Source organism: Caloenas nicobarica, chromosome 3 (genome assembly GCF_036013445.1).
Source record: "Caloenas nicobarica isolate bCalNic1 chromosome 3, bCalNic1.hap1, whole genome shotgun sequence".
NCBI classification, from domain to species: domain Eukaryota; kingdom Metazoa; phylum Chordata; class Aves; order Columbiformes; family Columbidae; genus Caloenas; species Caloenas nicobarica.
Genome location: NC_088247.1, coordinates 46280004 through 46302428, shown reverse-complemented (window position 1 = coordinate 46302428; position 22425 = coordinate 46280004). Strand labels below are relative to the sequence as shown.

The 22425-nt window shown below is 37.2% G+C and overlaps 1 protein-coding gene across 6 annotated transcripts in view; it reads left to right on the top strand.

The window, feature by feature from the left end:
* The window catches only part of HACE1 (HECT domain and ankyrin repeat containing E3 ubiquitin protein ligase 1), a 52555-nt gene that overhangs the window by 7262 nt on the left and 22868 nt on the right, over nt 1–22425 (top strand). For 4 of the 6 annotated variants that reach the window (XM_065630556.1, XM_065630561.1, XM_065630555.1 and 1 more), the window contains 9 exons: nt 306–410; nt 1689–1764; nt 1991–2122; nt 3272–3354; nt 4808–4904; nt 7445–7546; nt 9965–10071; nt 13867–14113; nt 20154–20491. In XM_065630556.1, the coding sequence (XP_065486628.1) occupies nt 306–410; nt 1689–1764; nt 1991–2122; nt 3272–3354; nt 4808–4904; nt 7445–7546; nt 9965–10071; nt 13867–14113; nt 20154–20491 (1287 nt within the window). The remainder of the gene's footprint in view (nt 1–305; nt 411–1688; nt 1765–1990; nt 2123–3271; nt 3355–4807; nt 4905–7444; nt 7547–9964; nt 10072–13866; nt 14114–20153; nt 20492–22425) is intronic. The other 2 variants (XM_065630559.1, XM_065630557.1) reach the window with 1 other exon arrangement.

Below are 22425 nucleotides of genomic sequence, written 5' to 3'. Positions count from 1 at the left end.
AAAGTGGTATTGGAATTTTTATTTTATGGAAAATTTAGTCCTGTGAATAGATAAAAGATCACGTAGAAGGCTAGTATCTATTCATTAGTACAAATTATTAATATGGTCAGTCAGTTCTCACTGCATTTAACTGTCTTTCCTTTAGCTTTGTGTAACTTGAACCATGAAGGTGTAAAAACAGTTTTATGTTAAGATTTTCTGCTGAATGTAATCTGTACATAGTATTGCTGTTGTCTTTATGTCAATGTAGATTTGCTTTGTAAATATCCTTGTTACAGTTTTTCCCTTCCTTATTTTGTTCTTAGCTGTGGATCAGTCGAATGCCTTGTTCTATTGTTAAAAAAAGGAGCTAATCCAAACTATCAGGACATTTCAGGATGCACACCTCTCCATTTAGCAGCAAGGAATGGGTAAGAAAAAAGTTTTAAAAACTCTTAAAAAGGTTTTGTACGTAATGCACTTGAGCTGACATATTCTGTAATATCTTTGCATAGTTCAAAGAAGATACTTTGGCTTTTGCTTTTGAAAATAGGGATAGCACACTTACACGGAACATGGAGGTTGAAATCCATACTTTGAATATTCAGAAAATAATTTTATATTAATAAGAAGTTATGTCTGAAGTGCCAGTTTCAGTGCCAGTTATTTCAGTGTTTTCTGTTAACCAGGAGCTTAATGATTCTTACAATAGTGATCAAACAAGGGCTGCATTTACCTTCCAGTTAGCTGAGTAAAAAGATTTCAAAGAGGACACTGAAGGGTTTGGAAGGGTTCAGAGATTTCAGATTTTTCTCGGATAGTGTCTCTGAGAAAATTTTTAGTACAAGGAAAGGAATATAAAGTTTGCCTGCATAATATCAGGGGTGGGGGCAAAACGGGGAGCAAGCACCTTTTTAAGATCTTTTAAGATCTTATTTCTTGAACTGTAGTATGTGGAAGCACACAGCTGATAATTGTAACGTTATCTTTTTATTTTTAGACCATGTATATGTTACAGTAGCTGAATTGCGTTATGGCTGATACTTCAAATGGAGTGTTTAGTGGCTTTTAGGTATGTGGGAGGAGTATTTGTAGGAGAATGGGGAGAAAGAAACAGTCAAGTGGTACATGATGAAATGCAGAAATATACACAGGAGACAGTTATGTGGAAAGGAGGCATGAGAAGGGTCTGAGAGGTACCAAATAAAAAAGAAAATGTAAGAATAAACTCTTAAGGGTAAAGCACTTATATCATTAGAGAGCATTAAAAGACCAAACAAAAAGCGAAGCAGGAAAAACACTCCTACTTTCATTAAGATTTACATACAGTTACAGTGAGTCTCACTAAATAATGATTTAGTGATGTACTGTGAATGTGTTCACTGAAGTGTACAAATGATGATGAACTTCACGGATTTCCATTAGCTGAACTCTGGCTTCTTGTCTTGAGAGTGTAGTTCACGCTGAGCTGAGCTGTTAGAATGATGGTTAAGTACTTATACACAACTATGTTTTTAGCCCCATGCTGTCATGTGCTGCATTTGCTCTGGTGCTACTGATGATCACTTTTTCACATGCTCCTTATAAAGTAAAACTACCTGCTATGGTTTGTACAATGGTGAATTAGAGTGAGTGGAGCTCTGAGAAGATACTTGGTATTCATAAATTATTTTCCCTGACTGAGCTTTAATGTATTCTTTTGTTTATAGCCAGAAGAAATGTATGAGCAGGCTGCTGGAATACAGTGCAGATGTCAACATTTGTAATAATGAAGGCTTGACTGCAGTAAGTGCTACTGATTCTCATGGTGCTCTTAAAATGAATGAAAACCACTTTGTGTCCAGCGCCCTTAAGAATTAAAAGATGTAATCGAAGTACCTAAGCATATGATAGCGTTGTTCAAAGCTTCTGTTTGTGAAAATGTTGACAGTGGTACAGTCAGGTTTAAAATAGTATTTATGAAATATTTATATCATTGCTAAAGGAAACATATACATCATTTTGTACATAGATTCATTGGTTGGCTGTCAATGGACGAACAGAATTGCTTCATGATCTTGTTCAGCATGTCAATAATGTAGATGTTGAAGATGCAATGGGACAGACAGCCCTTCATGTAGCTTGTCAAAACGGACACAAGACAGTAAGTTTCTAAATTTTATTAACACATTGAATTTGTGAAGAATTGAGTAGTGCCTCAGTATTGTTGTGTGTGTTTTTTTATAAACTTCAGGCTACTCATGCGCATGATAATGGTTAGAAGTGTGAAGAACTTGTATTGTTTGTCTTAGTATTGACTGCACACGCTTCCATGGGAACAACTGATTTATTCTTGTGGAGATGACTGATCTCAGTGTTTATGGGAGTTTGAGTGATTTACTGTATACTTTTCAGCTGTTCTGTAATACTATTATTGCCTTGTTGATTGCAGGTTTTGATGTAATTTTAAACATTTGAATATGCTCTTGCTTTTTAGAATGTATTTGATTCATAATTGTACCAGCTATTATGTGCTTTTGAAATCTGAAATGATCTTAATTTACTGTGGATAAAGAATGAACACAGAGTTGGTCAGTTAGACATTTAACATTAGAAGTAAACAAGTTCACATAGATGACTCTTCCGTTGATCTGTGTGAATAATTTTTAGGCCTGGCCTTGCATTAGGGCTGACTATTTACTCGTAGAGTCTGGATGCTTTACTTGAACTGCATTACAGCCATGTGGAGTAATGATCTTGAATTATACAGATTGTCTCCAGGACTATTTATTGTTCAAAAAAAGAGATCATTCTACCCAGATCCTTTCTGTTGTCATTTCTGAGAAACTGTTTTCTATAGACTTATCTCCTTCATGTGACTGGAATATTAGAAAAGTTGTATGAGAGTCTGCTCAATATTTTAATGTTTTAGAATTTGCTTGCTTATTTCTTCCATTCTAGTGTGTGTTTAAAGCTTCAGCTGCTGATAACACTGTTTATGGCTGTCACTAACTTGAGATTTAGTTCTCTAAAAAATTTTGTTTTCCTTTCTAAACAGCTTGTAGTTCCAGGGGTCTTTGGGATTAGCCGAAGTTCAATAAAAGGCATTGTTGTTTAAACGGGAAGTGGAAAGGAAGCCTTATGAGCTCTGACAGCCATGATTTTCCATATAATGTTTAGGAATTTTAGGTTCGAGATTCATTATCGAAAATTCTTCAGTGTAATTAGACATGCGTGACACTAAATAGTTGCGAGCCAATAGACTTTTCTGTTGCTCTTTTTCTAATGCTGGTATTTTCTTCTTCTGTTCTAGACGGTGCAGTGTTTGCTAGACAGTGGTGCAGATATAAACAGGCCGAATGTGTCAGGGGCAACTCCGCTCTATTTTGCTTGCAGGTATATATTTTAAGCTTTTCAATACTGTGCTAAAATAGATTTTTTTTTTTTTTTTTTTTTTTTTTTGTCCCTGCTGCAATAGCAATGGTTAGGAAGCATTAAAGCTGACTGGTATTTAATTTCGCCTCATGTTTGAATGTAGTTTGGTGTCTCATCTAAATGCTTATCTTAGTACTGCAGGCTTATATACCTCTATCTAAGAGACATGTTAAACACATAGCTGTGTGTGTTCTAGTGTGAGTCATAAATCAACGACTGCTGAACTTTTATTTGAAAAAATGAGATCTACCAACTTAGATTATTTTGAGTAAACTAAAAATTCTTCCTTTTTACAAGGCAAGTTTGAATATTTTTTAATGTACACTATGGTATTACAATGTACATGGAATGCGCATATATGCCTTAGAGTTACAATGTTGAGTTGAAATTATGTCGTTGCTTTGATCAGTTCTGTTTTCTTCACAGTGTAGTTTTATTTCAAAACTAATCACATATGATAAATGGCCTTTGTTTTAATTGGAGCATTTCTGCTATTTGTTAGAACATTTACAATTTTATAATCTCTGTGCTTTGGTTACAAGTTAAATAGTTCACCTCTGATTAAATGTTAATATAAACAAAAGGAGAAATGGACTGACCTGGGGGCCTGCCAAGAGTTGTGTTGTGGGAGCCCTGGTCTCTGGAGCTCTGGGGCTGGTGTGTGCTGACTCTTGACAGCTGAGAAGAAGGGGAGTGGAGAATAAATAGCCATTAGCTAATTGAATGCCTCAGTGCTGGATTTAGGGACTGGTATTAGCATCCACTTTAAAAGAAGAAAGCAACTTGCCTCTGCTTGGATGTTTTCATGAGAAGGGAATGTTTTACAAGTCCAGTGGTGATGTTCATTTAGAAATTAACAACTGGAGCAGCTGGCAGGGTAGAGTGAACAGGGTGCACAGCAGAAGTCAACATCTTGTCAGAGGTGCCAATGGATGGTGCTGCCACTCAAGAGAAAGATCATAGGTCCCTGATGACAGGGGAGAGCAGGATGCAGTAGCGGTGGCTGGTGTTGGATGGAGAAAGGATATCTGTGCTCAAAGTCTGACTCTGAAACTCCTGTTTTTTAAAAGGTGTTGGGTTGTGCACTTATTCTAGAGAATTACAGTGAAGAAGTGCTCTTCCCCCCCTGGCCCCTCAGAAAATGCAAGTCAAATATTTATGAGTCTAGGCTAAGATGAATCATATCTGAATGATCAGAGTGACTCTGGCTTCATAAATGGGCCATACCTAATTTTGTTATATTCTTCTGCAGTGGCCTTGAAAGGTAGTAGACTATAAGTGGCGTTATCTTCCATTCTGTGTTTCTGCTTAGTTTCTTGTTTTCTCCTAGGTTATGTTGGTTTTGTTTATCACTCATAGTACAGCGCAACTGTTGTGTTAACTCTCTCCTCTGTGTTTTTTTTTTTTTGAGTAGCCATGGTCAGAGAGACACTGCACAAATTCTTCTGATGAGAGGAGCCAAATATTTACCAGATAAAAATGGTATTACTCCACTGGATCTCTGTGTGCAGGTATTGAGTTAGCAACAGTCTTTTTGATCAGTGTTTATCTTTTTTATTTTTAAGGCCTATGAAAGATGGTAGTCCTTTGGTGAAACAGATATGCAAAAATAACGTTTTTGCAATTAAATTGATTCTACAGACAGGTTCCCAATTTGTACCCTTCACAAAAGTCTTCAACGTCTTTAAAGACTTTGCAAGATTGGAGCTTATGAGAAACAAAAAGTTTGCAGAACTCCGTTTGCCTAGAAAGTTTGGGAATCTTTGGTATAATGATAATAGACTCTGTTTAGGTGCTTCACTCTTAAAAAGTAAGAAGTAAAGGTATGCCGAAAGGTGTGTGGTGGTTTTTTTTTGGTGGTGTGTTGTTGTGGTGTGTGTTTTTTTTTTTTTTTTTTTTTTAATCTCAACTAGTATATTTTCATTTCTCTTGAAGAGATATTACTAATAAAAGCAAACAAAACTTGCATGGTGCTGACTCTCTTGCTTTTCAGAGGTATTCCAAATACTGTATCTGGATGAGCAACAAAAGTCATATTGTGCAAAACACACTCTTTCTAGTTTGATACCAAATATTGCTTGTACTGCTTGCTAGAGTGTCTTTTCTTGATTTGTGAACACTTACACTTTTTTTCTGTAGGATCAAATTAAGGTCAGTGTGTAAATAACACGTAATGAATGGAAGCTTTTGAACTTTTGCTAGTAATTAGCAGACTAGAAAGCTCTGAAGAGGAGGCTCAAAAAAAAGTCACTGCACTTAGTAGATGTTACATTACCTTGGTGCATGTCATTAGTTTGTCAGGATAAATCTGAAATGTTCAGATCTTTTGCTGTACAAGCAGATTATTTTAATCTCAAGTTATTTAATTTCTGAAGACTCTTCATGCATCTAAAACCTGCAGTCGAAGTAGCTATGTGTGTGTGGTAGAGCCTGCTGTCTCCAGTACCTATGGGATATTTTTGGAAGGTTTAACTCTGAAAAAATTATTTCATAGACTACCTTTGAAAGGTCTTGGTCAAGTTAGGTTACCTACAGAATTTCTTTTTGGGTATAAGAAATCCTAATAAGTCCTCAGCTCTGGTCACTCAGAAGTGCGAGGTCACTATGCTGTCTCACTACTCAAATGTGAAGGTCAATTAAGTCGTGGGTGTGGTTTTTTTGTTTGTGTGGGTAGTTGTGTTTTTTTTTGTTTTTTTGGTTTGTTTGGTTTTTTTTTTTGATGGCAGAATGATTTACCATTACCATAAAAACACATGAAGTCTAGTCAATTTTGAGGATTTCTGCAACTGCAGACCTATAAGAGAGTATACCAGTGTGTACTTGATGATACTGAGTTTTTATGATTAGTGTTTTGAGTGTTTGCTTTAGTCTCCAGTTTTACTGTCCCTAGGGCACCACTTTATAAATCAAAATTCTGTCAACTTTTTTTAGGTCTGAGTAGTGACACCTAGTGTTTGGTGTTTTGTAGTGATGATCTTACTGTGTTTGAGATTGTCTAGTTTACAAATTCATGATCCTGAAGTAAAAAAGGAAAAAAAACCCAACCACAAATATTTTCTTTCTTTTTACATCAAGGGTTTTATTCTTTGCTTGCAGGTTTGCTTTTCAGAGTAGATAAATTTTATTTTTTTTAGAAGACTGAAATGATAGGTTCATATACTTCTTGCCAACATGGTATTACCTTGATTTTTGAAGATCTGACCTTCATTAACTCTTGTCGATTCTGGGTGGTTTTAAATTTAATACTTAATTTCTTGGCACCAGGAACAATTGAATGAATCTGTTTAATGAATCTGTTATCACTGAAGCAAGTTATACACTGTCACACAAAGAGAAGGAGCCTCTGGATTTGCAGCATTTAATACATTACATGGTCATCTTTCCAATATAGAATTTGATCTGTATTCAGTTGTTGGGTGCCTGCTTAAAAATGCAACTGTGTTAAATAAGAATTGATACCAATAAGCCACAAATTCAAGTTCTATTCTTTCCAAAAAACATTTTGCTCAAAAGACTGTGAAATTAGTTGATCTAAGGCACAAGTGGTATATTGATTTTAAAGTTAAATAACCCTTTAGTGGCTTTATCCTATTTCTTCCTTTAACAAGTCAGATTTGTACCTTATGAACCTTTAGGAAAACATTTGTTTTGAAGGATTGGATTCTGGGTGTAATTAAGTTGACATGTCATCCATCAGCAATGGGAAGAAAAGCTAAATATTGCACTGGTTTTAATCTCTGGTAAATTGTTAGGTGACATGTTGTTCAAATGTAACTTTAGCTTTCTAAGTAGGAAACTTTCAAAAAACAGAAGAAAGGGAGTGGATATACATGAGCTGATACAATGAAAGACTTTGATTCCTCTTTTTTCAGATGTTTTGTGATATCTGACTTTGATACACTACTGAATTTCAGTTTATTTTAGGATTGGGTTTCTCCATTCAGCATTAAAAATATTGTAATCCTCAGTAAGTTTTAGTGCCTATAACAGTATAAACCCCAATTCTAATGTTTCTTTTGATTAAAATGGTTTTTGAACTATTGCTTTTTAGGGTGGGTATGGAGAGACTTGTGAAGTCTTAATACAATACCATCCTCGACTTTTCCAGACAATAATTCAAATGACACAGAATGAAGATCTACGGGAAAACATGGTAAATGCAGTATTAATAGCTACTGATCTGTCTGTGTTGTGGAGATCTAATTGCTTAATATGAGTGTCCTGATCAGAAGATACCACCAGCAGCTGACTATTGATGCCACAGTAGTTGACCACCCTGTACTTTCCCCCGCCATGGAAAACGTACAGTCTTCATATAGTTTTAAACACAAGAATTTGGGCTTAAATATAGGATCTGCATTAATTTAGTGTTCTAATTTTGCATATTTGCCATAGGGGTCTAGACAGGGTAAGAACCAAAAGAGCAGACTAGTTGCAAGCTTCAATACAAAGGTACTGGTAGAGCATTCCGTGTATGCACTTTGTGTAACAGGGCCTGTTTTCTTTCATTTAGTGGTTTTCTGCAGATACCCATCCTATGATGTGGCTCGAGGTTTGAATCATCTAGAATGAACTTGAACATTCAGAGTATGAATGTTCATCTGGGTGAAGCTGATTGTACAATTAAAGTGTAAAAGACTACAGCTGCAATTTCATTTTGTTATCGTTGCTGTAGATGAAACTGTTCTTTTCCTATTTTGGTGTTGCTTCTATACCTTGTTTATTTTATTATTGTGGGGTAGTACAATCTAAAGCAAAGAAAAAGCAAGGAAAAGAAGTTTTGTTTTGTTTTGTGTAGGGGGAGGGAAGCATGGGATGCTTTTTTCCTCTTCCAAATTTAGCCAGCTGTGGGTTGTTAATATATTGTTTGCTCGAAAGTAACTGCAAACAGTTTTACAGGCTGTAAGTTTTTTTTTAAAAAGAAAAAATAGATTTAGTAAGATATTGGCTTCCATTTCACTGAGCTTGGTTTGCTGGATTTTTGAAATTTTTACTGTTCTCTGTAATCCCGTTACTTCCACTACAAGATGGAAGATTTATAAGTCTGCATAGAAACTGTGTTTGAATTTCTGAGACAGGGTTGAGTTCTACAAAGTAAAATGACAGAGAGGTGAGGATTCTCAAAGTGTATAATAGAAACATGGGGAGATAGTGTAGATGTTTGCAAATAAAAGAGAAAGTTAAAGGACTAAAACCGTGAAACAAAAAAGACCTTCTACAGAAAGGTAAATGGCAAAGCATACTATCATATTGTAGGAGCAAAGACAACAAGAAAAAGTAATGTTTTGTTTGTCTGAGTAACGGTGGGAGGTGTGTGCAAAACCAAGATCTGAATGAGAGGGTATGCAAAATATATTAGATAATACATGGTATAGTTATGCTTCATTGCCAGAATGAAAGCATATTTTAAGTATGGATTTTCTATGGCCAAGTCTGACCTCTTCTGCCCAGATTCTTTGATAGTAATTCATATTATCTGAAAGTGATGACATGAAGAGACTGGTTGTGTATTATAAGTCAGGACTCCAATTTTAAATGTTCTTGACAAACTGGAAAGATTAATGATGGACTGTAGAGAGAAGGATGTTGCCTTAGACATTTGTAGCTAGAAATTCAACTGAACCCTGAGGAAAAACTTTCACATGGTCAAGGACAGTGAAGTATTAGAAGAGATCACTTAGTGAAGCTGCAGGGCTTCCAGAGGAGAAAACATCTAAAAACCAGGCAGGCAAATTGGACAAACCAGTTAGGATTGCAGATAAAAGTGCTCCTGCCTTGGGGCAGAGTTTTTGTGGGATTGCTTTTCATTCCACCTTTCTACGGTTTTATGAGAAGGGTTACCAAACTTCCTGAAAGTGAGAACCGAGTAAATGAGGATACAGCAGGAATGCATGAAGAGCAGTTGCACTGAAGAGTTAATTTATCTGCAAAAAAATGTCTAGGCTACAGAACAGTGTAGAACCAAAGGAGCTGAAGACAGCACAGTGTCTTTAAGAGGCAAGTGATGCTATTAGCAAAAAAAAAAAGGCAGTTTTGAGAAGATAGTAGTCATAACTGTTACTGATGAGCAGAGTATGACTTCTTATCCAAGGAAGGACATTCAGTATCTTGAGCAAAAATGAAGGTAGCAAGAGCAGACTCCAGGATCCAGAGTTCATTTACACTATGTTGTAAACTAACTGAGGAGTGAACTGGGGAGACAGGTGAATTACGAATTATGAAACTCAAAATATGCTCTTGGCTTTCAGAAGTTGAAAGTGTATCCCACTCGTTTTTTCAGATGACTATGAGTTGTTCTTATGAATTATTAATACACGGTTAAGCATTCAGTCTTCATAGCATTCTGTAATATTACATAGAATATAGTACATACATTGACACTAGAATGTATATCTTTTCAGTAATCTTTGTAAATCATAATGAAATGTTAATTGAGGTCAGATTAGATGTTGGACAGTACAGACCTACATTCATATTGCTAGATGCTAATGCTTGGGTGATAATGTTCTAAATTAAGTGTTGATCTGACTCTCCATGACACTGTGCAATTTCTTTTGTTTTAATCTATCAGTTACGACAAGTTCTGGAACACTTGTCTCAGCAGAGCGAAAGCCAGTATCTTAAAATCCTAACAAGTCTTGCTGAAGTTGCTACAACAAATGGTCACAAACTGCTTAGGTAAGTATGAGAGAATCATGAATAGGTTGATAAGCTATCTGGTAGTTAGTGCTACTTAATAGTTTTAATAATCTAAACTATCTGATGCTGGGCACATGCTGGAGTAGATGGATCTCATCTGATTCTGTATGACTGTGCCTGTTTAGATAGATCACTGTATTCATGAGGACTTCAAGAGCAAAAGTTGGTGTCCTTGTATAGCTGCTGGCACCTAGAAGCTTGAATTGCAGAGAAGTGTATTTTTTGTTCAGTTAGTTTGGCTATGTGAGCTCTAGGAAGAGAAACTTTCTAGCCAAATATCAATCATTCCTTTTGTTTCACGCTCTCCTTTTTTCTTCCTTTCCACATCTTTTCTTTTCTGCATGCTTTCTTAGTGTTGTTGAGGAGAGTTTTGTTACTTCAGGCCCTTGTGTCATGTTTGCTGGCTCTGATTGCCTTCCATGGCTACTAATGTATGAAACCAAAAATTTAATCTAGCAGTGTGCTGTCTCACCAGTGCAAGAAGCAGTTACTTGGGGAAACAAATAAAATGGGCTAGCATATTTTCCTAGTGTGCTTTCCTAGTTGTTGTGGCATCTATTTGAGGGAGTTTGTGCAAAAAGCCTCATCTGTAATCTGCTGGAACACCAGTAACATTCTCCTGTTTTCAAAAGCTAGCAAAATTTACTCTGACCTCTATACTTTACTAGAAGCCAAGAAAGTCTTTACTGAAAGAGATCGAGAGCCTGGAAGCATGAGTGAAAGTTCCTTACTAACATGTTCTGAATAGCTTTTTGGAAAAGAGAGGTTTAAGAGTGTTCTGTAACCAGAGAAGCCTATCAGCCCAGGTTGTAGAGCAGTAAGACTTTGAATGCATCTTTTCATCTGGGGCCGGGGCCTAGGGAACTCATCAGTTAGATGGACACTAAATAATATATTCTTAGTTTTGGTGCTTTATTTTTTTCTTCCCCATCAGTCATGTTAAATTTGGATGGAGCTTGTAGATGGCAGATCAGAACTCCTAGACAATACTGGGAAATTCATGGCACCATTAATCACAGTCTCGTTCTGGTGGGTGTTCGCCTTGATGAATGAGCATAAAAGACTTAAACCCCTCAAACATTTGGGGTTAAAGTGCATAGACATATTAATGGCATTTTGTTGCTGCAAAGATAACTTCTTGAAGAACTTTAGCTGTTGTTGGGCTTCAGTATAATCAGCTTAACTTGTAACATGTTCCTTTTGTCTACAGACCTCTTTAGAGCCAACTCCCAGAAATAAACTGTGATGAAGTATAAAACTGTTCTGCAGGAAAGAGTTTCTTGCTTTGTATGAAGAGATTATTAGAAGTTGTGATAGCTGCCTCATATGAGACAGTATTTGTTTCTATTTCTGTATCTTCAGAGATAAATTGAACTGATTGTGTGTTCAGATTTGATTTCTTACTGTGACTGTTCCTCTGTATTGAGCAATGCTCCCTCAGTATGGCTCTAGAAATAGTATTATGTGCTGTACTGTCTCTGAATTTGAGCTGGTAGGTACTCCTGTCCTGCTGCATATGAGTTGACTAGCAGAGGCTGAAGACAAATTGGAAGCTTTGCATCACGTTGGATGAGCAGGCATTTCCAGAGGTGCCTGTACTTAGGGTGTCCTGTGGACTCCTCTTTGGTACTTTGTAATATGTCACAAGGGAAATGGAATTGTTTTCTTTTTCTATTACAAGATAAGTTTCACAAAAAATGTATCTCTGTTCTCTCCAATTCTATTCCCTCTCAGAGGCTTCAGTCTTTACTTCACTACTTATTTCTCCGTTGCTTTATTATTAACATAATGAGGATGAAGGTAGTATTTGGTGAATACAGACCTTTGAACTTGAGGCTCTTTCTGCTCTCTCCTTCCAACAAATAGTATGTGAAATGCACTCTGTATGTGAAAATGTCAAATAATGATACTCTTGCATGGCTGAACTAGTATTATCACTCTTAATTTCTTGGGTGCTAACCTGTGGCCTGTTGCTGTTGGGTTTGTTGTTTAGTTCAGAAGTGTCTAAAGTTGTTTTCTGTAATATTTCTAGCAGGTAGCCAGGGGTGCCACCAGCCTTCTGCCTGAAGACTTCTGCCTTGAATACCAGGAAGGAGCATGTTTAAATAGCTTTACCTCCTTCGCCTCTTTCCTCTTTCCAAGAAATAATTGTAGTGTGACATGATTTGGTCTTGCTGGTGCAGATTTGGCCTAGCTGAATGTTTACAAACATGCTAGTAAAAGCTTCAGTAAACTATTAAAAGCACTTTAAGGTTTTCCTATATTTGTGGGTCCTCTTCCTGGCGACCAGGAGATTTAAACAGAAATTTCACCAGGGAACACTGCTGCTGAGGGATGATAAACCTCAGTCATAATGTTGTTGGTTTTTTTTTCCAATATTTAAGTTAGCTTCTTGGGTTCATAGATACTTCTGGTATATAAGCAAAATTCTTACAAATGCTAATTTGTGGCTGTGACCAATGCTTCTGCTCATATAATTACAGCTTGCTAGACAGGGGATTTTCTTTACCTTGTTATAAACTTAACATTCTTACTGTTGCACTGTCTACTCTTTGTGTTCCTTTCTTAGCTTGATTTACTGAAAACTACTCTGTTGAAAGTCTAGATTGTGACAAGAAAGTTGTACCTTGTATATAAGTTTGGTAAAATTCTTAGTGTGTGGCTTTTTAATATTAACACCTCACTGGCAGTCATTAGAATGTAGTGCTGAAAACAAATAGGTCTCTTGCTTTTACCATGTCATAGTGGGAGTGAAGTCGTGATAAAGGTACTGTGATGTTACAACTAGCTGTGTTTCACATTTGTGAATTAACAGATTATTAATTGCAATCAGAGGTTTACAGCATCCCCTAAGGTGTCAGTTTTCTGCTGTGTACTGATCTTACAGTTAGAAAGCACACTTTTAAGATGAAAGTACTTTAAGGATAGAGTTGAATATGTGCTCACTTACATAGCGTTTATAAGTGAGTAGAGTTCAGCAGAAAAAGTTTTAATTTCTTTCAGTTTTTGTTATGTTTTCAAGACAGAAGATCTCTTATAGTTAGGGTTTAAGGAAGGAAAACCAAGTTGAGTTTGGAGAATGTTCTGCTTGTGCATGAATTCCGGAGTATCTCGTATTCTACACTGTATTGGTACGGAGTTCAATGTTTGCCAGTTCATTTAAGACGACACAAAACTTTTAATAAATTTATTGGATAAATAACATAGTAGTGCTTTTATGTAGTATCTTTTAGATTATGTTTCTCTTGAGTAGAAATAGTGTCATCTTTACCATCCTGATCCCTTGTCTGATTGAGGGAGATAATGAGAATCTAGGATCATAGTTAGGTGAGGATGGGCTGTGGCAGCATATGTAATTTGTCAGTACACGTTTACCATTGGATGCTGTCTTTTCTGGTTTGAAAAACACTTTCATCTGGATATTCCGGTTAGTTTCATATGTTGAGATCCTTCCTGTAGTAAGTCGAATTTCTTACAGCAGTTCATAAGAAGGGTACATGTGCCTAAAAACAAATGAAGTATTTTGCAAGATCTAGAATTTGCTGTTCTTATTTCACTTCTAGTTAAAATTATGAGTACACATTAGTAAAGTTACAGTGCTTACATTTGACTTTTGGGGCTGGTGCAGGAAATGAAAGTTAAAACTCACTAGGGTTTAAAGCCTAGGGTTTTTTTCACCATGTGTGTCAGACCCTACCATTAGACTGCTTACTCCTTAATATATGAAATTGTTATCTAGGAAGAGAAACTTAAATATTCCATTTTTTCCCCCAGCTTGTCAAGTAATTATGAAGCTCAAATGAAGAGTCTCTTAAGGATCGTGAGGATATTTTGCCATGTCTTTCGCATTGGCCCATCCTCTCCCAGTAATGGAAATGACATGGGCTACAATGGAAATAAAACTCCAAGAAGTCAGGTGTTCAAGGTCAGAAAAGTATATGATGTTGTTAGGAAGATAGACGTTAAAGAGATGAATTTCACAAAGCATGCATTCATTAATCAGACATCTCATGAACAGGAAGTAAGTTTGGTTGATGTCCCTATCCCTTCTTAAGTTAAGCCTACCTCTTTCTTTCTCCTTAATTATATTTTTTTCCATTGGATTCATTTAACCACTGATGCACATCTCATCTTATGATTTCTGTTTTTTTCTTATTTAATATATTGTTTGTTAGATGTTGAAGGTTGAGTTACCCAGTTGATTTTAGTAAAAGTTGTTTTTATTTCTATTATTATGAAAGAGTGTAGTTATCTCAAGATGTGGTGATATTAATATAACAGATTGTATTAATATAATTTCAAAATTATATTGGGAGGTGCATTGGGAGTTCTGATCATTCAGTTTTATCTAGCTTCACAAGATAAATGGAAATAATTGAATTCTTACTGTTCATTGTTTTCACTGTGACCATGAAGTTCTTTCCCGAGTTGTTCTTTATTTCATTATTACATGCTTTGAAATATACCGGCTCTTACTACTACCCTCACAGGGTTATTGATTTATAGCTGTTTTCAAACACTTGATTTAGGTGCTTGCCATTTAGATGTTTAATTTCTGAAGGCTTTTTTTATACTTGTTGGTTGAAGAATCCCTCTGTAGGAAATCATAGCTTGCCTTTCTGTAAAGCAGTCCTGGTTTCCTGCGTGCCACTCAATCTGCCTTGGGTATATAACTGACATACTGTTCAGAGCATCTAAATAACAAGAACTGAAAGGTAGTCTCTTTTTACCCTTTTCTTCCTCCGTACATGGCATAGTTCATATCACCCAATTTAGATGCCAGTGATTACATGAGAATTTTCCTTAACCTATACATTTCTTCCAGGGTGTTGTGAAAGTGATATTTTGAAATTACTGCACTTATTTGATGATATGTGTTTATCAGGTTACTGCTAATGACTTTTAAGACAGCTCTATTGATAAGGTCATGAAAGATGATACTGTAATTCCAGCTATACTTAACTAAGTAGCTAAGTTTTTATTTAAATTTCTTCTCTTAGAAAGAATGAAAGCATTAGACTATTTAGAAAACAAGCACAAATGTTTGTTTTTCTGATAGCAGAATAGTTTTAATAAAGAACTGACTTATATAATGAAAATAGAACTAGTGCTTGAGTATGAAAAGTACTGTGTGCAAAATATAAGGCATTGTACAGTGTGCAATGTAATGATTGTCCTTTAGAACTGTTCACTAAAAGATCTTGAGCTAGACTGGCATATTGTGAGTTAACCAGATTTCCATTTTCAAAAAACAAAGCCCTACCCAAATGAAAAGAATAATTGTATTAAAGACAGCATTTTCTAACAGTTTTAATGAAAATTGGTTTAAATATACCAGATTAAATAACAAGCAGATGCTAAATGTGCTTAAAACAGGAACTATCTGCAGTGAGATATTACGTTACTTTTCTGTGTAGGTATTCTGCTACCTTTTTTTCTTCAAAAAGGGGAAAAAAGATTTCATGCTTTTCAACTCCAGATCATTTCAGAACTCACTGTAAACCAAACAAAAACATTCAATTGTGATTTACAAAGGAAATTGTATTTCAGCAGAATCACTTCTCTGTGTGCCCAAACTATTTTGTATGCTGAAAGAATTGTTTCTCAATTTAGTATGGAGTTAAGTCTTGTGCAGTAGACTTACATTATGCAACTGTCACAGTTATCCCAGGAAATATCAGTAATTCTTAATTCTGTAAAAACAACGTTTATGTTTTTAATAAATGAGCGAAATATATACTACTGTTGCACTAGCTAAGAAACTAAAAAAATCAGGATTATTTTAATATTATTATTGCTATTATTTTAATTTATTTATTTTGGAAGTATTAAAACTGAGGCAGACCTGCATTAGTGCCACTGTTGTCTCTGTGATTTTTTTTTTTTTTTAAGGTTGATTTAAATTTCGAACTCAAAAATACGAAACTGCTGATGAAAACTTATTCTTGTTTGGGAATGTGGCACACAGGTCTGGCAACGCTCAGTTAATCTCCAGTTGTGGTTGGATTAGCCTGTTCTTCCCCAAATTTACAGTAACTGGGTAGTGGGAGATTAGACATCGTGCTGACTCCACTGGGTGACTCCTGTTCTCTCTTACTCCAGCCTTCCCTTTCCTTTCCTTTTTCTTTTTTGTCCTTTTCTTGAAAACCTGGTTGTGATGGTCCCTTTCACCTTTTGGGAGGAGGGAAAAAAATCCCACTATATCTCTTGATTATTACAATGGTATGGAGGCTAGTTGAAGACCTGGCAATTGTTATGTCTTCATTGACACCAGTAATTGCATGTGGGACATGCAGGTCAGTGACAAGAACTCCTTTTCTGGTTTTTGCTTTATTTGAGATTTCTTGAATATAGGTTGTGTAACTGTTTAGTACAGAGTATTAAGGAAACCACAGAGATTGCTGCTCCAAAACAGGAGTTAAATCCATATTCAAAAAGTCAACATGGAACTTAAAGATGTACTTTGTAACTCCTTTTCAAAAGCTGATGCCAAAACATACTTTAGCCAGTATAAGAAATGAAGAAAAATTTTCTTCTGAAATTTCTCTTAATGCTGATTGAATATATTTTCAAGAGTTGTCACTGTAATCTAGCTTGGAAGTGGTTGAATGTGTGAATGTATCTTAACCTGAGGCTACTGAGGAATGTTAGTGCTTCACAAGGACAAGAAAATCACAGGACTATCTTTGCTTTATGGAAGTTCCCTCTATGCAACTAGGTCAGTTCACGCCTATCCAGATGCTCTAAAGTGGAAACACATGCTTCGTAAGGCACGTTATTGTACTGATCTTGGAAGAAACAGAATAGTCATTGAATTTTGATACCCAATCTCGAAATAAGCTACTGCTAGCTCAAATGAGATCCTACCAGTGAGAAACTTTATGAATAGTAATTTTAACCAGGTTTACACGTATTACTTCTTTATGTATCGCTTTTCTAGTTGCCGTTCAGTATGATCACATTTTAGGGGAACTTGCTGCAAAATCTCCTTGTCTAGTTGAACAAAGTTTGGAAGCCCATAGCATTTTCCCCCTTATTTCACATACTATTCTTTTCTAGAATTGAACTGACTTCTCTACTGTGACACAGTCACTTCACCTGCTCCCTGTGTCTTAAAAGACTCTGTCGCCTGGCAAAATATTTTGCTCCAATGTTGCAGTTTCAATATGGGTTTGATTTCTAGTGTCTTGCTTTGTAGATGGGTAAAGAGGGAGGCATTGCATAACTAAATCCTTGCATTTGAGGGATGAAGGGTGCAGCTGTAAAAGCTTGGTACTTGGTCAGACTCAGTTCTATAATTCCAAAGAAACTTTTCTGAAATGTGAGATGGGAAAACTGAAGGTTGACTGGAGGTTTGTGTTTGAAGTATCGTTCATGGTAAGAATCGACAGAAAAATGATGACTTGTAGTTTTGAAAAAGTGTTACTAATGATTTGATTATGTCCGTATTATACTTCAAAAGGTCTGATCATGGATGCTAACATAAAATGTGGACAGTCATGGATATGGAGGTCGTGGCCAATATTTAGAGAAGTACTTTATATCCTGCAGTTAGTCTAGAAAAAAAGAATGAAATGTTGAAGTTGCTATGCTTGACTACACTTTTGAATGCGTTTATGATCAGAATCTGTGAAAAGCTAGCTTTGGAAAAACAAATTAGTTGTAAGAGTTCTGAAAGGCACACTAAGTCTGTGGGAAATAAAAGATAAAACACAAGATATCAGTGGAAAAACGGTGTCTGACAGGCTAAGCATTGCAAAGTTTGAGAGAAGAAAACTACATATTAGTATTCTAGTAAATACCTAGTTTCTTGTAAGTTACATGTTAAGAACGCAGATGCATTTTAATTCTTCCATATATTCAATTAACCCTATTTTCCATTAGAAAGCTATTCTGCATTTTTGTTTTTGTGGTGAAGATCTGCCAGGCAGGCCCTGGAAAGAATCTAGCTTGATCCTGTGTGGGAGACATTTTGTAGAAAATGGTACCTCCGCTGGAGGTAATTCACATCACCATCTGGAGAAATCTGTGGTCACCAGGAGTACAAGGGTTGAATGAGCGTCATACAATTTGTCAAGTAAAGCCTACCATTTTAGAGATCAGGCTGGCTTTCCCCAAAATTTCTATTGGGAAAAATGGAAGCATAACAGTAAATTCTTAATAATAAACTTCAAACCCAGAATTTTTTAATACACAGCTTTTATGAGAAGTAATTTATTGTGTATTAAATGCATGCTGCTGTTAGGTGTACTGACAGTGCTCCATGTAGTGTAGACTTCTGGTACAGTGTGCTGTGAATAGCTCTTAATTTTCAGAGGCAAGTTTAGAAGATAACATAATTTTCAGTACCTGCTAAGTCTTTGAATGCTTTAATTAGTGAATAATGTTGACGCAACAGTAATATATGGAAAAAATAGTGTATTTAGAAATTCACTCTTACTTCAGGAATGATACGAAACACTCGAGTCAGAATTGCTTTCCTGTAGGATGCGCACCCCTGTGCCCACTGGACAGGCACCAGTACAGGTTAGGGGTGGACCTGCTGGAAAGCAGCACTGCAGAGAAGGACTTGGGGGTTCTGGTTGACAACAGGTTGACCATGAGTCAACAATGTGCCCTTGTGGCCAAGAAGGCCAATGATATCCTGGGGTGCATTAGAAAAAGTGTGACCAGCAGGTCAAGGGAGGTTATTCTCCCCGTCTACTCTGCCCTGGTGAGGCCACATCTGGAGTACTGTGTCCAGTTCTGGGCTCCCCAGTTTATGAAGGACAAGGAATTACTGCAGGGAGTCCAGCAGCAGGCTATGAAGATGATTATGGGCCTAGAGCATCTTTCTTATGAGGAGAGACTGAGAGAGCTGGGCCTATTCAGCCTGGAGAAGAGAAAGCTGAGAGGGGATCTCAATGTTTATAAATATCTCAAGGGTGGATGTCATGAGGATGCAACCAGACTCCTTTCAGTGGTGCCCAACGATAGGATGAGGGGCAACGGGCACAGACTAAAGCACAGGAGGTTCCATCTGAATACAAGGAAAAGCTTCTTTACTTTGAGGGTGCCAGAGCACTGGAACAGGCTGCCCAGAGAGATTGTGGAGTCTCCTTCTCTGGAGACATTCAAAACCTACCTGGACATGTTCCTGTGTGATCTGCTCTGGGTGAACCTGCTTTAGCAGGTAGGTTGGACTAGATGATCTCCAGAGGTCCCTTCCAACCCCAACTGTTCTGTGATTCTGTATGCTTGTGAAATGTCCCTGTAAGCACCATTAAGGGACAACACAGCCCTCATGGTTTTTGAAATACTCATGAGAAATACACAGGTCTCTCAGCCTTTTCTCTCCTCTGTAGAAGGCCTGCACCTCAGACCAAATGTGCAATGTTGGAATTGTGTCAGGTTTCAATTATGTTGGTTTTAAGCTGGTGGTAGTGAATGAGGAGTGACTTCGTTACAATAAAATAAAACATATTTCTTCAAAAATTGATATGTGATTCTGCTGATACTTTGTTTTATTTCATAAAGCTGGGTATAAGTGACCCTTATTTTGAGACATCTGGGGTACTATCAGAATGAGCCGTATGAGCTCACGCTGTGCATAAAGCACATCTTGCTAGGTATATGCATGCGTCTGAATCTCAGTGGTGTTGTCTGGGTTTCACTTCATCCACCTGGTAGAGGAAGTTTCTTTGACCAGGGCCTTAAAAAAGAACTGACACTCTTATTCTGGAAATTCAACGTGTGTATTATTTGACTGCAGCAGTCAGGCAGTGACATAACAACCATGTGGCCAAACTCTGTTAAATAGTTCAGTGTTTCACTCTTTCTAAATTTTTTTATCTTTATTCCATCTGCTGCTTGATTATTTTCCTTCTATATGAAATTTTCTCTTTGTGCTCTATAGATACAAGCACAGAATTTGAGTATTTGTCTCACAACTTCTAAAGGATCATTTAAAGCTTTTAAATGTGCATGATATTTATTTGCCTTAAGAGGATTATTACATCATTAATATTATCTAATGTCAACATGTTCCTTTTTTATCTGTTTTTTGCATATGTTTATTGCAGCCGCTGGAACTGCTCTGGCATTCTCTAGATGAATGGCTCGTTCTTATAGCCACCGAGCTGATGAAAAACAAAAGAGACTCTGCCAACATTACTTCTATTTTACTGAAGCAAAAAGGACCAGATCACCAGGATGCTACTCCTATGCCTTCCTTTGCCACTGCAGGAACTGAGGGCAGAACAGAACTATCCACTGATGCTGGCAAGTCGAAAACATATGATGTTTCTGGGAAGCAGGAAGCTTGTACTGATTGCCAGGATGTTATCTCCATGACAGCAAACAGGCTAAGTGCTGTCATTCAAGCATTTTATATGTGCTGCTCCTGTCAGATGCCTCAAGGGTAAGGAAAGGATCATGTTTGTTACCTACACTGTTACCATTTTAACATCATATATACTTTCTTGGAAGAATGTTGGTGCTGACCAGATATTAGTGAAAGGCAAGGGTATACTTTTTTAATGCTTTCACTAGTTCAATTATTTGAATGCTTTTTTTTCCCCAGCTTTAATGGCACCAAACAGCACAGCAAATTTTCTGTAGTGCTGCTGCCTATGGCCATAGCTGCATTGTGGCAGATTTCATATTGAATGTCTAATGGCTCTTTGTAATCACATGTGATACTTGCAGGTAATGTAACTTTAACCTCCTGAAATTTACCAGTTATTGCTGTTGGTTCTTAATGTGAAATTATCCCTGAGTGATTAACGTGATTATCCAACAAGAACCATAAGCTCAGAAAAAAAAGTGAAGTATCTTTTTGTATGAAAATGCCAGCTGGGGTAAAACTTCTTTGGCTACACTGTAGAAGCTTATAACAAGGACAGCTGAATCTCACCATAACACTCACTTGGAATCCTGTCCCTGGCTGGCACAAACATGGTTTTATGTGGAACAGGCGCTACAACTTAGGTAAATTTAATACCATCAGTGTCTGGTTTAAAAAGAAAAAAAGTGTGTCCACTGTAACTGTGGTCTTAGTCTGTCCAAGATTGTTATAGATTATATTTGTGAACTTGCAAGGAAAGGATCATTTGACCCTCTTGAGTGGAGGATTAGGCAAGTATGGTGATATTACAAGCTCACCAAGGAGTCTGGAAGCGAGGTTGCCAGTACATGATGACTCTTGGTTCTTCCCAGCCACTGGAAGGGTTTTTCTTTCTCTGCCAAACCTGGTGGAATTAAAGTTTTCAAGTTGATGAGTACCATTTGTCTGGGGCACACTCCTCTGTGGATATTCTGGAAGATGATCTGAGGATCAGCACATTCCACAAGCACCTCAGTACGTTCACATTCCCTTGAAATCTCCATCAAACCTTACTAAGATAAAATGCCAGAAAAGTATTATTTACAGCAGACAGATAAAAAGCAGAAAAGATTATAGAATTATAGAATCCTGGAATGTCCTGAGTTGGAATGGACCCACAAGGATTGAGTCCAACTCCTGTCCCTGCATATGACAACCCCACAGTTCACACTATGTGTCTGAGGGGGTTGTCTAGTCTCTTCTTGAACACTGTCATGCTTGGAGCCATGACTATGTGATTAAGTACATTTCCCCCTGCCCCGCACTTTTATCTTTTTATACCAAGATTCGATTGGCGAGGTGACTGTCTCCATGTGTCTAGGGGGCTTACTGATGGGTCTTGCCTGATGGATCTGTCCCTCTGCATAATCTACACTTCAGGTTAGGGAGAGGCCCCTTGGATACTTTGTAAGTTTAATTGGGATTTGTTATCATTTGTTATTACTCTTCTCTTTAGTGACCAATGACAGAACCTGAGGGAATGGCAGGAAGATGTGCCAGGGGAGGTTTAGGTTGGACATTAGGAAAAGGTTCTTCACCCAGGGGGTGGTGGAGCACTGGAACAGGCTCCCCAGGGAGATGTCACGGCCCCAAGCCTGACAGTGTTCAAGAAGAGACTGGACAACACCCTCGGACACATGGGGTGAACTGTGGGGTTGTCATATGCAGGGACAGGAGTTGGACTCGATGATCCTTGTGGGTCCCTTCCCACTCAGGACATTCTATGATTCTATGATCATAGAAATTGGGAGACTACGAACTGTTTCAGTGACAACTGGGAGAACTCCCTGGGATGCAGGAAAGTAAGGCAGAGCACACCTGAGTTCTGTGTTGCTTTAGGGCTTTTCAGAACTACGTAGAGAAGTACAAAGATCTGAGACTTACTCTGTTTTACTGAAGTTTTCACATTAATAGGAGTAAATGGCACAATGGTGTACCTCAGTACTGCTACCATCTTCAAATAACATTTG